General features: G+C 37.5%; 2 protein-coding genes across 4 annotated transcripts; both read right to left on the bottom strand.

Annotated features, from left to right (window-relative positions):
* Window positions 1-301: 301 nt before the first annotated feature.
* On the bottom strand, window positions 302-10,151 carry si:dkey-9k7.3 (circularly permutated Ras protein 1). Of its 3 annotated transcripts, none has more exons than XM_057345340.1 (20): window positions 9,545-10,151; window positions 9,063-9,165; window positions 8,542-8,634; window positions 8,232-8,324; window positions 7,996-8,082; window positions 7,811-7,908; window positions 7,510-7,710; window positions 7,361-7,411; window positions 7,184-7,273; window positions 5,748-5,899; window positions 4,941-5,022; window positions 4,561-4,685; window positions 4,322-4,406; window positions 3,420-3,526; window positions 3,110-3,219; window positions 2,729-2,840; window positions 2,301-2,441; window positions 2,120-2,213; window positions 1,747-1,779; window positions 302-660 (listed from the first exon to the last, which is right to left on the bottom strand). In XM_057345340.1, exons 2-20 carry the CDS (start codon window positions 9,142-9,144, stop codon window positions 565-567), a joined length of 1,932 nt encoding a protein of 643 aa, XP_057201323.1. In that variant the 5' UTR covers window positions 9,145-9,165; window positions 9,545-10,151; the 3' UTR covers window positions 302-564. The 3 variants fall into 3 exon arrangements, with proteins under 3 accessions (XP_057201323.1, XP_057201329.1, XP_057201336.1); XM_057345346.1 differs by having other exon boundaries at window positions 9,063-9,152; XM_057345353.1 differs by lacking the exons at window positions 8,232-8,324; window positions 8,542-8,634; window positions 9,063-9,165; window positions 9,545-10,151 and having other exon boundaries at window positions 303-660; window positions 7,811-7,892.
* A 174-nt stretch (window positions 10,152-10,325) lies between these two features.
* Window positions 10,326-18,408, bottom strand: tkfc (triokinase/FMN cyclase). The gene is made up of 16 exons (XM_057345463.1): window positions 18,319-18,408; window positions 17,916-18,105; window positions 14,383-14,675; window positions 14,158-14,236; window positions 13,995-14,084; window positions 13,871-13,905; window positions 13,692-13,776; window positions 13,537-13,626; window positions 13,078-13,194; window positions 12,784-12,900; window positions 12,098-12,235; window positions 11,902-12,008; window positions 11,676-11,779; window positions 11,485-11,518; window positions 10,893-10,985; window positions 10,326-10,818 (listed from the first exon to the last, which is right to left on the bottom strand). Exons 1-16 carry the CDS (start codon window positions 18,325-18,327, stop codon window positions 10,645-10,647), a joined length of 1,755 nt encoding a protein of 584 aa, XP_057201446.1. The 5' UTR covers window positions 18,328-18,408; the 3' UTR covers window positions 10,326-10,644.
* Between the last annotated feature and the right edge of the window lie 3,944 nt (window positions 18,409-22,352).

Here is a 22,352-nt window from a genome sequence, read left to right as displayed (position 1 = left end):
ATTTCAACAATGGTATTTGAGTCCAGTGCTACAGGTACCATTAATAGAGGACAAGAACAGGGAGTAGGTCAAGAGATAAGAAATCTTGAGACAAGTGATCAGGACAACCTGGTCAATCACGTACAACATTCTTGAGGTTGGTTTCAACCAGTTCTCTGCACCTTTTGTCTTGTCAACACATCTCTGGCTTTATTTATGTTTTAAAACAGCATATTTCGTTCGGACACATTTTTAATGGTTTGGCTTTAGCTTTAATGTCTGTTTCGTAAGGTGATGTGAGAACAATAAATAAGATCAATCAGTCTGACAATTTTGTTTTCATCAAATTCTTTTTATTATTACAGTACCTATATCCCCCTACCCGATTACATAAAATGACTTAAAACACATCAGCCAAAGATGCATACTGGTATGTGTTTACATAAAGCTGTGATTGCATGAAAGGCTCAGTTCTTTAAATACTAGTTATTTTACATTGCATATATTCAAAGGTGTATTCAATGTTTATAGTTTGTGACATCAGCATATTTAAAGTGAATTTTATTGTTGACATATAGGCTAAGCTCAGTTCTTTAACGTGGCAACTTTCTGTCCTTTTCCATCCGTACTCTTTGCTCTCTTCATTTGGTAGACCACTTTGGCAGCCTCATCTGAAAGACTCTGAGGAGAATTTATTTTTTACAGCTTTTATACTTGCATGATATAATCTAATATATATGATACACAATGATTGATTGGAATAATGATACAGTTATCGAAAATATTTCATATATATATTTTACACTGAACTACATGTCAACTGAACACGTATTTTCAGTCAAAGATTTGCATTATTTCACCGTCATTGTATTTTTGATCACTTTGTCTTTCTGATAACATTTCAATCTGCTTACTGCAAATATTCAACTGTTTACATGTGGTGAAATCGTAATTGCATTGTGGGTTAGGGTGTGCTCATGATGATAAAGGGCTTTCCTTATACCTAATTAAGCCCTTGAGGGCTTACAACTTTTCATGATTACACTTTAACAATCTGACTCTTCCTAACAGCAGTGACTAAGATATCTGAAAAGAATGCAATAATAAAGCGTTACCTGGCTGAATACAGAAAATACAATTAAATTGACTGTCTTGGTGGTTGTGGGTGGGTGACTGCCAAGTTTGCCTACGCCTACAGCCTTGCACTCTCGGTCACTGTGTTTATTAACTTAAAAAAATTGGCTTCAATCATTGCTAGTTCTAATGTAAAGTTATGTTCATCGGAATCAAATAAAACATTCAAATTGTTGCCTTAGGAATGACCTGAAATATGTTTACGCTGTGGCATTAAAAATAAATTAAAACTAAACTAAACTAAAAATAAATTAAACTTATATAGCAACATAATAATAAAAAAATTAACGAAAACAACGCCAAAAGCACATAACAAAACAGCTATAAATGTAACTAGAATTAACATAAAAACAACAAAAAAACAAATCTCAAACTACAATAAAACTAAAAACAAAACTACAATAACTCTGGGTGCATCAATAATAAAAAAGTTCCACACAAAAGAGGACTTTTGGACCCTCTTTCATGGTTGTATGTCATTACCTGTGAATCATTTGATATTGCTTTAATATTTATGACACATTCAGTCAAAATATAATTTTGGAAGAACGTTTGTCAAAAAATGTAGTCCCAACAATGGAGACTATACCTGTACAAACACAAAAAAAAAGAAAAAAAAGAACTTCAACTCACTGCAGTAGATGTTTTCATTGGTTCTTCTTTGTTCTGTTTAGAATGAGAAAAGTGCATTGAGTTTGTAACAAGCACTGTACCATTGGGTCACAATGATTTATTTATAATGCTTGAGGCCTTTTTTGGGCTGAGCAGGTTTCAGTGCATTACAATGAGTCAAGGTTTTGAACACGAGAGGATGTGTGTACAAGTGAAAGAGGCCTGACTGTGGTATTCTGCCTTAAATAAACAATGACAAAGGCAAAATATTTTGAACAGTCTAAATGTACTGTACGTAGATCCTATTTCATTCCATATTTCATTATTTGTTATAATGTGTTGTTTAAATTTTTGTGAAGTGTTTGATTGAGGGTGATTGAGGATGTGTTCTGACCTGGTTAACTGTGGTGAGGTCTTCACAGATCATACTCATCGTACTGATCCAGTTCCCATAGATACTCTCTTCTTTAGGGCTTGGCTTCTGTTCACTGCGAGATTAACCGAAAGAATCACAATCACACACAAAGACACCAACGCATACAACACTAATCAGAACACATCATGTGTAGCATTACCTGATGTCTTTGAGAAGGTCTTGCTGAGCTCTGAGTTGTCTCTGTGCCTCCTTTACTCTGCCCTCCATAGTCAGCCTGGCACACAGCTGGGCACAGTGTACGCCCAGCACAGACATATTTAAGCTGCCCGCCCAAACCCAACTATAGAGAGTGAAAGAGAGTTGGAGAAAAAGGGTATTTATGTCATTGTTACCTATCTGTGTCCACAATTCTATGTTTTGGCAATATGGATCACAATGGCTGTGGTTCTGTGGCATTGATTTGTATGTGATCCTGGAGGGAAAAAATGTCAAGAGAGATTTTTATGCCATGGATTCTGGGAATTAATTCTGCCATTAATAACTACTACTATGTGAAATGCCCTTGAAATTCAGTTTTTAAAGAGAGGTCATTTTTATCCGATTTAGACCAAGTGAGAAAAATTTTACCTGCTCGTGGTCACTCGTTTCTGTTGAGTAATAACTCGTGTCACTTTCTGTAAATCTCGAGTTCTAAAACTCAGCTGCAGCTGGAAAGGGACCCTGTCCTGTTTTTGAAAACCTAAAATTGTACAGATGAATTTTGATATTCAGTTTTTCATCGTAGCTTTTAATGAAATAAATTACATAATATGCTGATAAATGCATTGGATTTTTCCATATATTTTACATCAATGTTTGCTGTGAAAGACCCACTGAATGAAGATAACATTATTGCGGAAGATGAATCTGTAGAAATCTCCCAAAAATGATGATGACATCAACATTTATGTTATGATTAAACAATCTATTTTAAATCCTCTTTTGCTTGTGGCATGAATTTGTGCTTACTCTCAACTTTTTCGGGTTTGACTGCAAACTGGAAGGTGATCTCAACCTTGTCTGTAACATTACCAATCTCTCTCACTAACCGATGATCCTCCTCCTCATAGGGGAAGTACCTGCGGTAATCAGAAAACATGAACAATCGTGAGAAAAAGGCAAACAATATTGAAGCAGTATGTATGAACGCATGTATTCACATACTAGTGCATGTATGTCTCTGCATTAATAGTATTTGGGTGTGGGATTGTGTATTTAGGTTGACTGTGCACTCAAATGTTTGGTCACACCCAAGAGATGGTTACTAAGAGATACTTGCATGCCATCAGGTACCAGCAATGTTGCCATGACACTAGTTGCTAGGACGTTGTCAGCTATAGCACTCTGAATCTCTGTAGCGACCGTACCAATATTTACAATATTGATCTGTGAAGGAGGGGTGGAAAAATTTGATTAAAAGCATACTAATTATTTAATATAACACATGGATATTGATTACTGATTGCTTACTGATATTAAATTGCTTTTAAAGATATGTGTAATAGTACCCATTTGGCAAACTGGTATTAAATTTGTGTTGCATACCAAAACAAATGGCTGTTATTGCAGTGACTGATGTCAAACCTGCAAATGTATGCAGCTTCCTGTTATCGTCTTTTCAATGCACAATACTTGAACTCAGGAGGAAAAATACTGAACACAAATCGTTTTCTCTTGCGCTTTGTTAAACTGTGTGTGGGTGAAATTTGAGATAGTTTCTCCAAAATGGGCTTTAGCACAAAGTTTCTTTTAAAAACAGGTTAAGCCTCTACGGGTCATACAGGCAATGTGCATGTCTGTAGTATCCGTGTGTTCACTTTTTTTGTTTTTACTTGTATAACTTTAATGTTTTGCTTATAGTTAATCTTTTTCATGTACAGCTGCTTTGTAGCAATGGAAATGGTAAAAAGCGCTATATAAATAAAGTTGCGATGTACTTAAAGTGTGCCAGATGTAACAGAAGTAGTAAAGACAGTGTTTTAGTATAAATTCTGCTGGATAACACAGTGTGAGCATTTGCCAAATGTATGACATCATATTTTGTGAAAGAAAACACCCTTTCTGTGAAGGACTTGTGACTGAAATTCCTATCTCTTGAGTTTTGAAACATGATGCAAAATAAGACTTTACCACCTAATCTGATACCTGCGGATGTCAAGATGAGTTGTAGCAATAACTCACTCTGCCTCCGGAATGATCAGCCAGCCTTCCAACCTCTGCCAAACGACAGTCTTCTCCCTCAAAGGTCATCACTGAAACAATCACACTAGTGCAACAACAAAAAGACATGACTTAATAGCCATTTTTATAAATATTACGTATATTATTTTCCGAAAAAGATATATGATGTATTCTAAAAAAGGTCCTAAGACATATTTTACTGGACAGTTTTGTGAGATTAGTGTTTTGCAGCCCCTCACCCCTTTTCTGCAGTATAACAGGCTAACTGATTGTAGAAATAAGGGGAAGGGCCGGGGCAAAGGGAAGATTCTTGTTCTAACTGGCCCAGGCCTTTGTTGGCCCGCCCATCTGTGCAAATTATGACCTAAAACATAGAAAATTAGCAGTTATTATTCATTATAGTAATAGCCTTCACACCGCAGACATTAAAATAGTGTTTCACTGGGGACCTCAAGATTAAAAACAACATTTTACTTGGTAGAAATTGTTAGTGGAGGGCTTCAAATATTGTTGTGGATGTGGACCATGGGAAGGGCTTTAAGTCAAAAGATTGGAGATCCATTGTATTGGAGTATGTATAAATGTGTAATTGTCTGAATATTACACTATGAATACAAACCTTCGACCCTGTGAACTGTGATGCCATGGCAACCGAGATGAGTGCAGCCGGTCCCAGTGCTGTCGCTCCATGCTCTCTGAGTCTAAGGAGTAAACAAACAAACAAAAAAGAAAATAAATACAACAAATTCCATACAAAAACTAAAAATCCTAAAAAAGCATTTACAGATTTAATCTCATAAAAAGGCACATTAGCTTCATTACCATTCTTGTTAAAGAGTACATAACATGAGATCATGAAAATTACATTTTATGTAATGTTGCCGTGTTTGAAAGTAAGCAGTCTGCCAAGTTGTAAATCCGAAGGTGAATAAACAACAAAGTTATTGGCTTGGAAAAAAGGGAGTCGACTCTGAATCAAGTAAACGAGTCGTCCCTATTCCGATCCGCGAACCACCGTGGATCGTCACTACATATAGTCCCCGCCTACGTTTTGCTAAGACTGTCCGTGAAAACTTCACTCTCCTCCCCCAAACACTGTAGCTTGTGAGCCTCATTCACGGTAGACCAATCACATCAGACTAGGCTAGCGGAAAGGAGGGGATTAGACAGATGAATCGCGGAACGAATCATTTGAAAGTCGGTCAAGAACTAAGGTAAGAATAACTGCCTATTATTACGAAATAATAGTGTTTTTACACCTTCGATGTACATAAACTTGTTGTTGGACACTCCATAAACCAAAGTAGGACCTTAAAAATCCCTAGTTATGTACTCTTTAAGTCAATAAAAAAAATTCAGTGTACAGAAGGTGATGTGACCTCCGAAAAACACACAGATGATAAAGGTTGGAGAGCGTCTCACTTACTCCTTGATTTTCTGAGTGAGGGGCTGAATGGTTTCTGCAATGCAGTGAGGGGTGCTGTAATTCTCTCCTTCTTTCTTCAGATAGTCATAGTCCATCAGTGCCCAGTCTCTTAGAGAGAGAGGAGCCCCACGACCATCCCCGTACACTGTCACCTGACAACCACACAAACACACACAAACATTTACATGTAGGGAAATGGTTTCACATTTCTCTCCTACAGTAATTTAGAAATTAAAGGAATAGCTCACCTTTCAAAATGAAAATTCTGTCATCATTCACTAACCCTATATGTTGTCATTTTAAACCTGTGTGATTTTCTTTCTTCTGCAAAACACAAAGAAGATATTTAAAAAAATGTTGGTAACCAAAAACTGTTAGTCCCCATTGACTTCTATGGTATAGACACAAAACCAAAGCAAGTCAATGGGGACCAACAGTTTTCTGTTACCAACATTTTCCAAAATATCTTCTTTAGTGTTCTGCAGAAGAAAAGGTTACACGGGTTTGAAATGACAGGAGGGTGTGTAAATACTGACAGAATGTTAATTTTGATGGTGAACTACTTTAAGGACATGCTTGAAATAAAAAACAAAACAAAACAAAAAAATCAGCCTAACAAAATCAAGCGTATAGCGTTAGTTCTGGCAGGTCACATGAGTCAAGCTCGCATCAGCTGATCCTCATGTACCTATAGAAATATGACGCCATCACTGCTTCCATTTTTAAATTCATTCAGCTAACAGCAGCTTGTTGCTTGTTACTTGTTAGCTCCACTTCACATTTACAATCGGACTTATCGTCTGTTATTCCTTTTCATAAGTCTCAATTACTTTATATAATGTGTTACACTTAAATGTCATTAAGAACTAATGACATCTGTTTGTTTTGTTCTGTTCATTTTTGATGGTAGTGAACCTGACCGAACTTCACATTCTTGTGACATTATTTACCTCCCTAAATGCTTTTTATATTTTTAATCTTTTGCTACTATTTTGGTTTTGTTTCTCATGTTTTCTTTATGACAAGTTTCTCAAACCAAAAGGTGTCTCAAAACTTAAACAGGAATGAAAAATGCAGAAAACATCGGTCAAGATCTTAAACATTAAAGAACTGCAAAGATTTGGATTCAGAGAAATGTTGCTCTCCTTCATGTCTGTGATTCCTCATTCTCCAAAAGGATGAAAGATTTACAGGTGATAAAAGCCTCTATTGCTTGTGGTACTAACATGCTATGTTCTTTTGCTTAAAAATACAGGCAACTCATTCACTGCAATGACATTTATAATTATTCAAATGAAACTAAATGTATAACAGTAAAATGACCTAAAAGTCTTCCTGCTCCTCAGTGTCATAGAAGATTAGTTTAGTCACTTTTTTTTGACATCTACAATGTAATGTTTATCTCACTCTATGTCTCCTCCCACACGTGTTTTTACCTCATCATTAAACGTGACCAGTGCCACTCTTCGATGAGGTGAGGTCTTCTGTAAGGAGGTAAGCACCATCTGAAGAGCTTCCTGGACTCCCTGAAATATGGAGGGAAACTTTATTACAGGAGTAAAGGAGACAAGAAGAGTGTGTTAATAACAAAGAGTCTAAAAGTCACATTTTACCTGCAGCCGTGAAACATATGTGGGTGATCGCATGGTACTACCAGGACAGATCTTAGAGAAAAAAAGAGACATATCCAGCATATTAAAGGAGGAAGCTTACTCAAAATAATGGGACAAGATTAAAGCTAAAATACAAAACTGATCGCCACCTCAGACGTCACGCTCATACTTCCGGAAATGTCTACGCAGAAGACAATAAGCATGTTGTCTAGATTCTCATAATCCACTTCATCATCATCATCCATGTAAAGAACATCTCTGCCGGGAGGACTGCGCAGGGAGAAGCGCCCTCCCTTCAGCGCAGCCAGCGGGTAGACATTATCTTTACCACAAAACTCACAGAACCACATCTAGAAAAACAAATGAGGCAGTAGGCACATGAACCAAGCAAATGTAATATAAATGTAGATATCTGACGAACACAAAAAGCTCAACTTTGCTATAACTCACTGTTGTGTTTTGGTGTGTCTCTGGGTTGCTTGCAGAGGACATGATGGCATTGCATTTTCCACAGTGCACTGGTTTCTGGTTGCTGTGTATAGCAGAATCTAATGAGACAGTGAATGAGGTCATCAAAATTTGAATAAGAACTATTTTATGATTTTAAAAAGAGTGTTAAGCAGCATAAGCAACACCTTTACTAATGTCCACAAGGCTTCCCACTTTGAGTGACACTACGTTAACATTAGCTTTAAGATGAGTCTCTTCGTTGTTCTCCAGACCTGAGAGGAACAGAGAGAAAACAATACAGAAAGGGTAGAACCAAATCAACTAATGAATTACTGAGCTCAATATGTAACGTGACAATATTTTGCTTTGCATAATGGAACAATTTAAATGCATGCGTGTTAAGAAGGATGTGTTTTCTCACCTCTTGGTGGTATTGGTGGTGGAAGAGAGCTTGGCAGTATATGTTTCTGCTGTATATTACGGGGTGGTACAGGAGGTGGAACCAAGGATGAAGCTGTAAAAAAATTATTTAAAATGAAAACTCCTATATTAAACAAGCACACATATACCTTAGAAGCCTAATTTGTATGGAGCACTTATATATGAAATGATTTCTCAAAGATCTTTTGATTTATCAGAACTTTATATAACAACTTCATGCACTGGCTCATTTCAGCTCACATATACAAAGAGAATAAACCATTTCACGGTTTTTATCATTTCAAACTCACTTGGTTTCTGAACGGTGCAAACACGGTTGTCGTAAGGATGTTCTAAAACAGACTGAGCTCTGGACAGACCACAGGGCAGAGTGGGAGTGGAACCTACAAAATGTGTGAAAGCAAATGGAACAAAAGTCTTTATAGTCTTTAAAGAGGTAAAATAATAAATGCAATAAAAACAATACATCAAAACAATATAATAATGTCCCAAGAGTTGAATGTCCAAATGCAAACCTGACATTACATAACCTATTTCATACATTTTTTACTATTTATTACATTTAAAATTTAATTCAGAAGCAAAAATGTAAAAGATAACAAATAAAACCATTGTTTCGGCCAGCAGATATTACACTTGAGACCTTCCTGTGTGACATCTTGCCTCTGTTTCCTCTACTATACTGTATTTTTGTGTAGAGAATTTTTAGTCTCCTTTTCAGTTCTGTCCTATCTCCTCCCTACAGTACATCTTGTCAATGCCATATTACCTGTGATGTTTTTAAATGTTAATATTCAACATATATATTTACCTAGATTCGGGACTTTATTTTCATCCTCTGTTAAGCTCTCAGACCTCCAATTGCATACAACATGACTGCACGCAAACTCCATCTCTTTGGCTGACGGAAAAAACTATGCAGATTACACATTACACATTGTAGTTCAGTCTGGATTCTAACTAAAGTTTTCAAAGACTTTCATTTCCTGTAAAAATGGGTTAACTTTCTGATCTGTTGTTGATTTTCCGTTACAGCCAAGGTTAACAATACACCAAATAAACCCATTTTATTCCCTCATAAAATAATCAAAGACTAGAAAATGACATTCATCAATGTAGATTTTTGTAAATAAAGTTGTTAAATGACTTTAATGGGATTAAAAAATGATAGAAACCTCTTAAAAGTCTTACATTTCTGAGGGCAACATCCAAATTTGATAAACCTTACAGGTGAATACAAACTATAAGAGCAATGTAATTAAATGTATATAACATTTTTGAAAAAAGACTTACGTTCAAAGTGATGTGTCTGCCATTTAGCTGGCACAGAAACCCAACATTACTTTGCTTCTCTACCTGCTGTGCACATTTGACAGCATGTGTGGAGATACAGGAAGTCAGGAAACTGTGGGTGCATGACTAGAACAAAGGTAAAAAAATAGAGACTGAAACGAAACAAGATGACCAGCTTAAATGTTTTGTGCAGCTTGGGATCATTTAATGGTGCCTGGTTCATTCATTTCCTCTTTTACATATATTGGACTTTGACCCACCACATTAACCTGTAGGAAGATCAATTCTTAAATCATTGAATCATTAGCAGTAGTGCAAGGCTCCATTGTCACATTCTGAGGAATTAAAATTAGAAGCTCAGCACACATGTCAACATGATGATAAATATCAACTAAGGAGCGGCATGAATGGTCAAGTTCCTTGTAGAGATGTGTGTAAGAATGTGAATAACAGTAATGCTTGTACATTGTGTTTGCTTGCCATGCAGAAATGTTTAAACACACATTTCAATTACATATAAAACATTTTTGTACATATATTCTTTATAAATCACATACATATGATGTCATCGCAGACAATTAAGTACAGTCGTTTTTTTCCTTTATTAATTGTTTTTTATTTTAATTTAATGTTTTTAAAATTACAGGTATTAGTGATCAATACAAGTTTATGTTGTATAGACCACTTCGGAAGACGTTAACTTATAACACTACACAAATATTTATAACAGAATCAAAATGTTAAATTAATATCTTTAAGATTTAATTATATATGTGAGATTTAAAAAAATTAAACTGAAATTTCAGGAGAAGTGTTTACGTTTACTATAGATTATATGTATATAACATATATTGCATTCAAAGTCTCTATTTAGTGCCTTTAAAACATAAAAAACATCTTATAATGTGCAATAAATCCAGTAGAGAAATTGCTTGTAGTAGTAAACTAATACGATTCGGTTTGCAGACCTTTATCATTTAACACTGTTTGCTATTAGGCAGTTTTTAGTGTTGTTTAATTTTAGTATTGATTAATTTACTTGTTTAGCAGCCCCATCAATAGTCTACAATAAGTGACATCAAGTAAAACCAATGATACGGTTAGCTTTTGCTTCTTTCCCTGTCGCCCTTCAAAGCATTTAGTATTGCCTTCAAAATAATGGCTATTGCCGTTGCACCAGGATCAGGCTGGGTCAAATGTTCAGATGCAATGTAACTGGCACGTCCAGCTCTTGCAGTGAGATTGCAGGTAGATTCTGCTCCCAAATCTGCTTTCTAAAATACAGAAACAAATATTACAGTTTTTGAAACAAATGTAAACTATTATTTCATTTAATGTTAGTTTATACATCCACTGCGGCTTGCAGTATATCCATATGACCACCAGGAGGTGCTGTGGAAAGTTTCTTCAATTCTTCTACAGCAGGGCACAGGGCATCAAGCTATAACAAAAAAGCTTTATTTAAGTGCCAATTTGCTTTTAAATACAAAGAAGAAATACTAATTGTTAACTTTAATAACTAAAAGTGAATTTTTATTTAAAGTTACATATTTAGATTCTAGTATAGATTTACAATTTAGATAGCAGCCAGCATGAAATGACCTCATTATTTTATTGCACTAATTTCTCAGCACAGATAAGGACGGACCAATCACAACAGTTGCATGATAAAGTAACAGTTAATCATTTTACAAAAGCTGCTTGACATTTGTGTCAGGGGACAATCATTTGTTGCTGTCAACAAAAATGTTTAAACAAATGTTTACTTAGTTAGTTAATATACTAAATGATTCAATATTTAAAATCAAGTAAATAGAGCATATTAACAAACATGGATAGACACATAAGTATGTTTAATCATCTATATTTACTATTTTCCGATAACAACTGTGACAGCTTCATGGCATGTTGAAGAAAACAATTTTTAATCTCATTCATACCATGGTCCTGTCTCCTACTTCAGCACCTCCATACCTGTTGGAAAACAAAGCAATATTTAATTACTTTTTAAGTCACAATACAACTCATGTTTACAACCAAGCAGTTCAGACTGAATTTAAACTGCTATTTTTCTTTAACCTTTTTTAAAGAACAGAATGAAGTTACACAGCCTTGAAGTAATGTCACCAACCTCTTCATGGCCTCGGTCCCGGCATGCAATGCTTTGGCCCAGGCAGTACCATCACAGCTCTCTGCGAGATGAGGGACAGCAGCGGATAAAAACAGGCTATATAACTGTAAACAAAAAAATGACAAAAGGAGTTTATTGTAAGAAAAACAGAGCAATAAATTATAATTGAAGAGAAGTTAATCAACTCAGACACTGATGTAACTGAATCTGACAAGCATTCACATACTGCCCCTGATGAGCCACCCATCCGTTCTTGAACCAGGAGAGCAAGATTTGCCAAAAGCTGCCCAGCATTCACAGGAATGCTGCTAATGGAAAGCCACTCCTGAATGGCTGGGAGAGATGAAATTGTCAAGACCATAAAGCACTAGCACAAAATAAAAAAATCCTAGTTTTGAATCAACTTTTTTTGGAAGTTTTACCATTAGCTGCACGGGCATGTGTGTTCCCACAATCTCCATCCCCTGCTGCACGGTCCAAAGCATTGAGTTCATCTTGATACTGCAGAAGGATTCTGCACACAGACTCCAAAACGAGCCGAATACTGGATACAAGTGAACCTGTACATTACCAGCACGTCATTGTTAGTTCAAAACACCTGAATTAATGTTAACATATACAACTATTACATTTACTTTTTTTTTTAATGTTGTGCTGGGCAATATAGATGTAAATGCTCTATTCACAAACAGTCATTACAATGTATGTGAAAGTGTCTAATAATATAAGCGATAAACAGATGAAACAATAGTATTTGGCTGTGAGCTTAAAAGGTCAGCCCCTATGAGAAGACCCTTTAAAGTAAAAAAACACTTTAGCATTCAATTTAATAGGATGTAAATAATTGTATACGATTTAAATCTTTTTTTCAGGAGTACTGTTCATTTCTTTGCATAGGTTAAACACATAGAACTGTATAAGTATGTTAAAGTTTGCATATTGCCTAATGTTAAGGTATATAACCATATTTTATGGTGTAACTAATTTGGTGTAGCCCAAAGTTTTGGGGACGATTTTTAATCCTGCGTTAAATTAGAGAGAACACACATAAATTGATATTAATATAAATGTTAAAATGTACATATCACGTCATCTTCAGTCACGTTACCTTCATTCCCTTTATCTGCAGGTGCAGCAGATTTTTCTACAGGTTCCATAAACAAATTTTTCCCACTCACAGATACAGTGCTTAGATTGGGCCAGGCCGGGGCTGTTGTTTTAGCATCTAAAAGAGAAAAATTAGACACATTCCACTTCATAAATTAATTTATTTCAAATAAACTGGCATTATTTAGCATATTTAGCATCTGGTTTCAGCATACTTTACATGAATAATGTACACTAATAATCTTTAATATTGTATATTGTAAACTAAAGGGATCATTGCAAAAAAAAAACACACCAAACTGTCTGAGAATCTCCTCATCAACCTTTAATAAGGTAAGAGACATTCCCGCCATCTCCAATGATGTCATAAACGATCCTGACATCACCCTGACAATGAGTACACCATGCTCCTCTGAAAATGACCAAAGACACTTTAATTAATGTTTATAATAAAATCGTTATGTAGCGAGGAGCCGGTCCTCTCTCTCGATGGTCCGGTCGCTCGTCCTCTTATGCTCCCGAGCTCCCCTGTGAGGCATGCGGGGACCGGCGGTCGCACAGCTGACACTCATTGCCACTTACGCCGCCGGCCCCGCCTTACCCGCCCCACGGCTCTCGCCCTGCCTTCCACGCTACATATTTTTTATTACATTCAACCTCTTTATTACTGTAACAGATGGTGTATACACTGTTCTGTATTTTAAATAAAATACACGCATTTATTGTTGAAAGTATTCTGCTTTTTAATTCTCACCTAAGAAGTGTACCGCTGCTTTCGTGACCACAGCTATTTCCAAACACGAGAGAGCACCAAGATTATTCACAGATAGCACAACGCTGTCACCTGTGAGAGAAATACAGTTTTAAATAGACACGCTTTTGGAATCAACCCTGTACTGACAAATTTACCTGATTTCAGGGGCAGATGTGATTTGTTGTAGGAATCAGTCATGTGACTGATCATAGTTTTCACAACTTCATTAGCAGAGGCCACCTGAAGAACATCAATTCCCTCAATCCCAAAGAAGCATACAGTACATGCCATTGCACTTTCCTTCAAGAGTGTCTGAGATATTGAAAGAACTCACTTTTGATCTCCAAATACCTGGTTCTCCATGGATCCCTATTCAAATACACAAGCTAAGCCAATTTCAACATATATTATGTCATAAAAATAAGTAAATTATTAATTGAGACTTCATTTAGACCTACCAAGGCCCATCTCCATCTCTCCTAGTGGAAGCTGGAAGGATGGAAGGCATCCAGGTACACTGCATGGAGACAGACTTACACCCAGTGTACCTGTTAAAACAACAAAGTTCACAGCACAGAACACATCTCGTGTAGCCAGACATTCAGACTCCCTAAATCTCACCAATATTTTTTATCGCTTCATTCACTCGGGCTACAATTGTGTCCAATGGGCAGCCTTCTTCTGCGAGTGCTCCAGCTAGCTAAAAAGAAAACATGGCACTTATTAAAAAAGGAGTGAAAGTGGTCTATGATATCATCTGTTCTTTTAATCATCCTTGTCCAGCAGTGCTATTTCAATGTTTCTTGTAGACTATGACTGTAGCTTCTGAGATGATCGGTAAGTTACCTTATGAACTAACACGGTTCCACACAAGCCTCTCCTGCCGGCCTTGCTGGGCTGAGTAAAAGCACAGTCATCTGCCACAATCACCATGTCCACCTGGATGCCCTGTGACCGGGCCTGCTCTGCAGCTATGCCAAAGTTTAAGCGGTCACCTGTGTAGTTCTTTACCACAAGCAGCACTCCTGAAGCACCTCGCCTCCACAGAGCCTGAATGGCAGCCAGGATACTACCGGGAGGAGGGGAAGCAAATACTGCTCCCGCCACAGCCCCTGACAGCATTCCCATGCCAATGTAACCTGTTTTAGTGAGAGAGAAAATCCGGGTTCAGGAAATCAGTGTAGCCAACACTCTTTTACAGTGAGGTCCATAAATATTTTAACAGTGGCACATTTTTTGTTATTTTAGCTGTTTACCAAAATGTATTACAAAAGTTATAGTAGTGAATATTGGCTTAAAGTGCACACTCTCTGCTTTATTTAGAGTCTATTCACATTCACATTTGGTCTTGTTTTGTGGTCGATGTCGGACAACGGAGGAATAAAGTTACATTATGCCATTACTATTGGTGTCTGGTCTGGTGTCGATCGCGGAATGGGACCGGGTTGGACCTGCACGGTTTCAGCGGGTGGGGCTTCCTGGGTCGCGGCTGGTGGGTTCTCCCTTTTCTTCATGGACGTTTGCTCGGTGGCTTTTGGTCGGGGTCACTGAGTGCAGCTATGACACGTCAGAGGAGATCTGGCCCTCCCGGCTGAGCCTGGTTTCTCCCGAGGTTTTTTTTTCTCCATTTATTCATCATTGGAGTTTGGCTTCCTCGCCACAGCAGGGCAGTGTTGGCTTGCTCACAGGGAGACTGCATTTATTTATTTATTAGATATTATTTATTAGAATGATCTTGCTTGGTCTATAAACACCATGCACTGTGCTGTGTTTTACCTTTCTGTGTTTTTCTGTTTTTCTTATTTGCTCCTGTAAAGCTGCTTTGGAACAATGCACATTGTGAAAAGTGCTATATAAATAAATTGAATTGAAATTCAAACTGGCTGACAGCTCTTTAATATGTTGCTCCCCCCTTTTTTCAAGGGACCAAAAGTAATGGGACAGTTGAATCAAAAGCTGTTTTATGGACAGGTATGGGCATTTCGTTAAATAATTTCCTCATAAATTAAGCATTCCAACTTAATATGAAACCACTTTATTGTGACAGCATATTCAACTTTCAAGCTCTATTCAAACATATTTTCTCTCTTCATTAAGTTACACTTGCTCCCTATAGTCGCTCGCATCAAATTCTAAGCTCTGCTCTTGGCCTACAAGACCACCACTGGCTAATACTATCTTCACTCGCTAATACAGACTTATGTACCCGCCAGATCCCTACGGTCTGCAAACGAACAACGTCTTGTAGTGCCATCCCAAAAAGGGAAAAAATCACTCTCACGTACCTTCTCTGGATCTATTCCACATTTGTGGAATGATCTGCCCGCTGCTACAAGATGAGGTGATTCTGTAGCCATCTTTAAGAATCGGCTGAAAACACATCTCTTCCGTCAACACCTGACCGATTAGTATTGACTTCTATTTTTTTTCTACTCTTTCTATCCTTAAAAAAAATCCTTAGCTTTGTATACTGTGGTAGGCTATATGAGACCAGTTTTTACTGCACTTATGCTTTTTGTTGTCTTTATGTTGTTCCAATTGCTTCTATTGTTTACCTCATTTGTAAGTCGCTTGGGATAAAAGTGTCTTCTAAATGACTAAATGTAAATGTAATAGGAAAAACAGTCAATTTATTTCTATTCACTTTACATGAACATACTGCTGTGGTGTTGTGGAAAAATATGTGGTCAAGGAGAGCAAACACAAAAGACTGAAACAGTCAAATGAAGAAGGTATCTAGAAAAAAGGGTAGCCTTTACTATTGTTTGACTTTTTTCCTATTATTTTGCACACCTTCCCAACTAACTTTAGTATCTAGTAAACTGTAGTAAAATTCCTAGATACTATTTTGTTTTGGAACCTCACTGTAGTAAATATTAAGAATAAAACTTTTTTTAGTTTATCAATTCACTATAGTTAATACTACAGAATGTGTATAACACTGACAGAGTAGTAATAACTATAATAAACTACAGCATACAATTTACAGTTGACTATAGTAAGTATTAAAGTATACTACAGTATTTTTATGTGGTCATGTGTATATATCCTTAAAGTCACCACGCAATCAAACAGGAAACATGTTTTACACAGGGTTGCAGTGATTATTATAAATGATTTACCCGTGCACACCTTTTTTTTTAAAATTCATTTGCACTTGTAATATTTAATCAAAAACGTTAAAGGGGTGGTGCAACGGTGTGTCATGCATTGACTTCTTTACAATGTTAAACGTGCTGTCTTCTCATGCTTAACATTGTCAACTTGTCAAAAAACAAGTTGGGCGTATTACGTAGTATCTCTGTGCTCGATACACTCCCCCAGCGATCGTACAGGTTTCGGAAAGTTTTTTTCGAACATATAAAACTCTTTCGTAACAATTTTTCTTAGTCCCTTATTGGACAATTCTCCCGGAAAAGCACGCGGCACGCCCACGCGGCAGTAAGGAGAGCAGGAGAAGGAGCATGCGCAGACGTCACTTTCACTTGTGTGCAGGAGAGAGAGAGAGAGAGAGAGAGAGAGAGAGAGAGAGAGAGAGAGAGAGAGAGAGAGAGCATACGTTCGCGAAGTTCAGGTGTTTTTCAGGTCATTTTGTTCACTGCATTTGGGTGATGAGTGTTATATAAACGTTGGATATAACGCTGGATTTGGAGATCGTTTAAAACTGATATATGGAGCCATCCCAGCGCTAAAAGATGCCGGACATGAACCGTGTGAAACTGATGTCTGTGTTTTGTTGGCAATGGGTGCTTTACACGTGCTTTAGTTCAGCCTAACCAACCCCCCCCACCCCCGCCGTAGGCTTTAAAAAAAAATCGTACAGCTGTACCTATCTTTTATAGACGTGATCAGACTAAATACTCTTCGAAGATACCAAGTATTCAATACTACTCTATAGGTACTCAAGATTAATATGAGATTGTCAGAAACCGTGTATGTTAGGGTCACTTTAAGCTCCTCTCCCCCTCTCACCAACAACTCTTCACCACATGATGTCAGCAACCAAAAAGAACTAGGACTATACCGACTGTCCAATGGGCAGGCATTTTTAGCCTTCCCCTCCAGGCCCAAGTTACAACAAACCAATAAAAAAGGGAAGGGCAAAATAATGCCTCGCCCTACATTTTTTTCTGATTTCAGAAGCCGTTTCACTCGGATATACGTCACGATACGGAAAAGAAGTCAATCGCAACTTCCGTTTCATGGTGACTTTAAGGTAACAACGGCACAGCAATTCTCTTTATATTAAAGTAACATAATTTTTGTGTATTTTGTTGTGAAAAAGTTAGGAGCGCGCGCCAGCATGTGCGTGTCTGGGAAACAGACAGAAAGACAGCAGGTGGTAGGGGCGATGTTTATATTACGCATGTTTGTATTACCTGCATGTGCGGGTTCATGTCCAGATCCTCCTCCTGAGAGAAGTGCTACCTTTCCCCTGATGTTTTCCAGATCAGACCGGAGCACAACTCTGTGTCCCCGCAACAGCACTAGACTCGCGTTACTCCTGACCAAGCCCTCCAGAGCCTCGTCCACACATTTATCCACCGAGTTCAGCAATTTTCTCCCCACCTGAAAGTGCATGCATCTAATTATGGCACCTTATCCCACGAAAGAATCAATAAAAACATGCGCAGTTATTTATAAACCCATAAAACTTTTCATAATTTACATGCTTCTAAACCGAAGCTTTGAACTTGAAAACACGTACAAGCAACATGCAATTGATGCATTTTAGTGAAAATTGTTTATTGAGACTCATGCAGGTGTCAGACCGTTACATACCTCCATCATGCATCCACGACCTTTGATCACTTCCGCATATACGCAGAGACGACGGTGACGTCACATGGCAGATCCATGTGTGGATAGTCTATGGAATATGGAAGGCCGTTTGATCAAAAATGTCTTTAGACGTAACGTGTATAGACGTTTATGGAAGGCCGTTTAATCAAAAATGTCTTTAGACGTAACGTGTACAGACGATATAACGCATGGACGCGTTTTTGCGCTTAAAGTATGGCGTTCCATAGGGTCCTAAAAAATGACTTTGCAGCACACACTCGTCTCACTGAACGTCTCACTCCACGTCTTAACTGTTTTTGTATTCTGCTATTTATTGCATTGAATTCAAGACGCAGACGAGACGTTGACGTAACGCAGACGTCACGTAAATCACGTGTGGCCGTGAAGCGTCTATGCAGACGTCACGCGTCATTCACGTGTAGCAGTGAAGTTATTTGTTTTCAGTTTTGCTAACACGTATTGTAACACGCTACTCTACACGGCCTAATGCAGAGTGTCAAGCGTCTACTTCGTTAACTTTCACTTCACTCAATCCTCTCAATGAACTCACAGTTCACAGTCTGCCTCTGTCCTAGGAACTAATGTTTATGTTTTGTTTCCTTGACATTCTGTTAATTGTGTTGCGCACTGGCAAGGATCAGCTGTCAATCTTAGTTTATGCTGTTTGTTATGCTTTGTGTAATGTGTTTGTGCAATACATTTAAGTCCAGAACCATTTTATATCTCATTATTATATGTTGTGCATGTTATTGCTGCTTTCTGATGTTAATATGGTTCTGATGCGATCGATTATTGCTGCTGAGTTTTCCGATATAATCATTGAAAATGTACATCATTGTCCATGCTGTAACGTTGCATTCCTAGGGAATTATGTAATTGCTTACAGCAAGATTATTCAGCGCACTACTATATTATTGTTAACTCCATTGTGACTTTTGATTTGTTTGATTTGTTTACATGCAATTGTTTTGTTTTTAGCATTTGTTTTTTTCTGCTAAGCTCAGCTTTAGCATCTTTATCTTATCAAACATTATTTTACTTGTTGTTTAATGTGTATGCATTTGCAAGGTTTTACTAGGTTATTGGCAGATGTCATATTATTGTATTTGTGTTTATGTAGTCATTGTGTTGAATATAAATCGTGGTCTGATGGTTAGCCATTCGGGCTCGTGACCAGAAGGTCGCTGGTTTGATTCTTAGGGCCAGTGGTTACCGCCTGACATCTGCCTTTTTATGTAACTGATTTAAAGATATACTATAAGATGTATAGCTTGCATGTACTGTAAATCGCTTTGGATGAAAGAGTTTGCCAAATGCTTAAATGTAAATAAGTTAGGACCAGTCTAACAGAAAAAAATTTATGACTAACTTGTAAGACCAGTCTGAGCAGTTTATGCAACCTACACAAGTCTTGAAGAACGCTGAAGATCAAATTAAATAGTATGCTGTAATTATGGTTATAGGTAACATAAACTGCACAAAAACTGCACTACTGCGTGGATAAAATAAACCTTCAACAGTGGGCCAGTGAGATGTTTAAAGTTCTGCCTTTGACACGGCTTGGGGCCATCATTTATGGAATGAGACTGATTTTGACAATTTATGGTCCCTCTTGTTATTGTAGTCTCCCTTAGAATATATCACAGGTTTGTAAAAAAGGCGTTGTGTGCTTAAATTGGAAAGTTTACTGTTTTTTATTTGGTGCTGGAGGTAGGGCTGACGGTAAGTTTTTGTTTCTTACCGCGGTGAAGACGCAACAAATCATGCGGTTTGGCGGTTAATCGCACCCAACAACACACCTCCACAAATATACCATTTATAATATTTTTTTTCAGAGTGCAACATAAAAGAGGGTTTTTCTCCGCAGAAGCTGCAGAAAGAACAACAGGGTAACAATATAAACGCACTTGAAACTTGAATAATTTATCGTTTTTAACAGCAAATTATCATTAATATTATATAACTATTAATTAGGCTACATTTATAAAAACAACCTTTTTCAAAGCGCAACACAAAAAGGGAATATCGGGCTAGCCTGTAGTACAAGTGTTCGGCTGTTGTACAATTACTGGTCCGCTTTAGTGAATCGCAAGGTCTTAGTGTTTCGTGCGAGGAAAACCAACATGGTCAGGGCCGGGTTATCCAATGGGCATTATGGGCACAGGCCCAGGGGCCCATACGTGCTTGGGGCCCAAGAAAGGGGGAGAAAATGTTTTCGCTATATTCATTCTGCCGTGTGCCTCTCTGGCCGCACACACGCAAGTGCGCACACAAAATCGTGTTTCTAACGTACGCAAGTCTGTCTCTTGATTTAGTAACTTTTACAAGCCCTTTAGCAGCTTTTGTTCAGAAGCACAATGCGATAAATCAAGCGACTTTCCGATAAACTTTAGCTTTCAGTGGGAAAATGTTCCCCGCGAGCGCTAGGTCTCTCTTTCCCCGCGCAGGGATCGTCTCATTGAGCGGCAGGAAGAAGCAGCACATTCCACAGGTGACTCCTGAATAAAATGAGTACAAAACAGCATTTCCAACAACCTGTCACTGTTATCGACTGTTTGAATGTTTAAACATGAACCCATTTCGTCTGTAAATATGCACATGGTTACCATGACAGAGGCTGTGTGAAAGAATATAGCCAAAATCGCCGCTTTTTATAGAAACTGAAAATATGTAAATGAGAACGGCTTTGTTGTGAATATAAGATATAGGTTAAGTTAGAATACCCTCACGGTTGTCTTTAAAATCTTAAAAAGGTAAGAGTTTTTTTACATGTATCTGGTGTGTCTTCGCCAATAATTAATTTTATATTGATGTTGATCAGGTCTATCTGCCTTAATTTACCGATTTTTAGCCTAAGTTATTAGAAAATCCAGAGTGCTTTTACATACATTGCAAAATGTTTACTTACACAGACTCGTAACAGTATAACTAATATTCGTTAATGCCGTTTACCATTACACGCTTACATAAGAACGTGAGTCGCGAAGTGCTTGTTACACAAATAAAGTTGAACAAATTACTCTTATAGTATAATCATTGACAAAGTCTGCCCTTTTATTCTTAGAAAAATGAATATGTTTATGTATGTGGGGGGGGGGGGCGGGGGGGTCTACAAGACACTTGTGCCCAGGGGCCCCTGAATTCTTAATCCGGGCCTGAACATGGTCCGTGTATCATCTGATCATTTGACTATTCAAATGCGACTTTATCTTTGCTACTCTTTTCTCTTGGCTGTTATACTAAGGGTCAGTCGTGGTCTAATGGTTAGAGAGTCAGACTCGTGACCAGAAGGTTGCCGGTTCGATCCCCAGGGCCAGCGGGTAACGACTGAGGTGCCCGTGAGCAAGGCACCTTACCCCTACTTGCTCCCCGGGCGCTGCAGTGATAGCTGCCCACTGCTCCAGGTGTACGTGTGTTCACCACTTGCTGTGCGTGTTCACTACTCTCTGGATGGGTTAAATGCAGAGTCACATTTCGGGTATGGGTCACCATACTTGACAAATAATTGAATTGAATTAAATTAATGTATTTTATTAAAACATGGCAATGATATGCTTAATTTAATGATTAAATCATAAATCATATGCATAAATCATATATCCTATGGTGTGACAGCAAAAATATAGGAAAAAACCCAAGAATGAAGATAAATCTCTCTTATGCTATTTTATATCATAAAATCCCTGTTATGTTATTTTATATGATAAACATAAATATTAATAATATAAAATAATGTAAAACTAACCAATTTATTCGTCAACTACCAATATCCTGTGCTGTGATCCAAAAATAAAATGTTAAATATAACAGGCCTGCGTTTCCGATAATGTTGTCTCTTAGCTAAGAAGACTCTGAAGTTACACCTTAACTCAAGTTATTCCTTTTCTAGGGTATAGCCTACTTCCTAAACTATACCCATAAGAGGTTATTTTCTTACGTCCCATGTTACCAGGTGCTTTCCATGGAGGTGGTGCTGAATAAATATTGATCGTTCGACAATCAATTATTCACTC

This window comes from Triplophysa rosa, linkage group LG1 (assembly GCF_024868665.1).
Source record: "Triplophysa rosa linkage group LG1, Trosa_1v2, whole genome shotgun sequence".
NCBI lineage: Eukaryota > Metazoa > Chordata > Actinopteri > Cypriniformes > Nemacheilidae > Triplophysa > Triplophysa rosa.
This window is presented reverse-complemented; position numbering and strand designations above follow the sequence as displayed.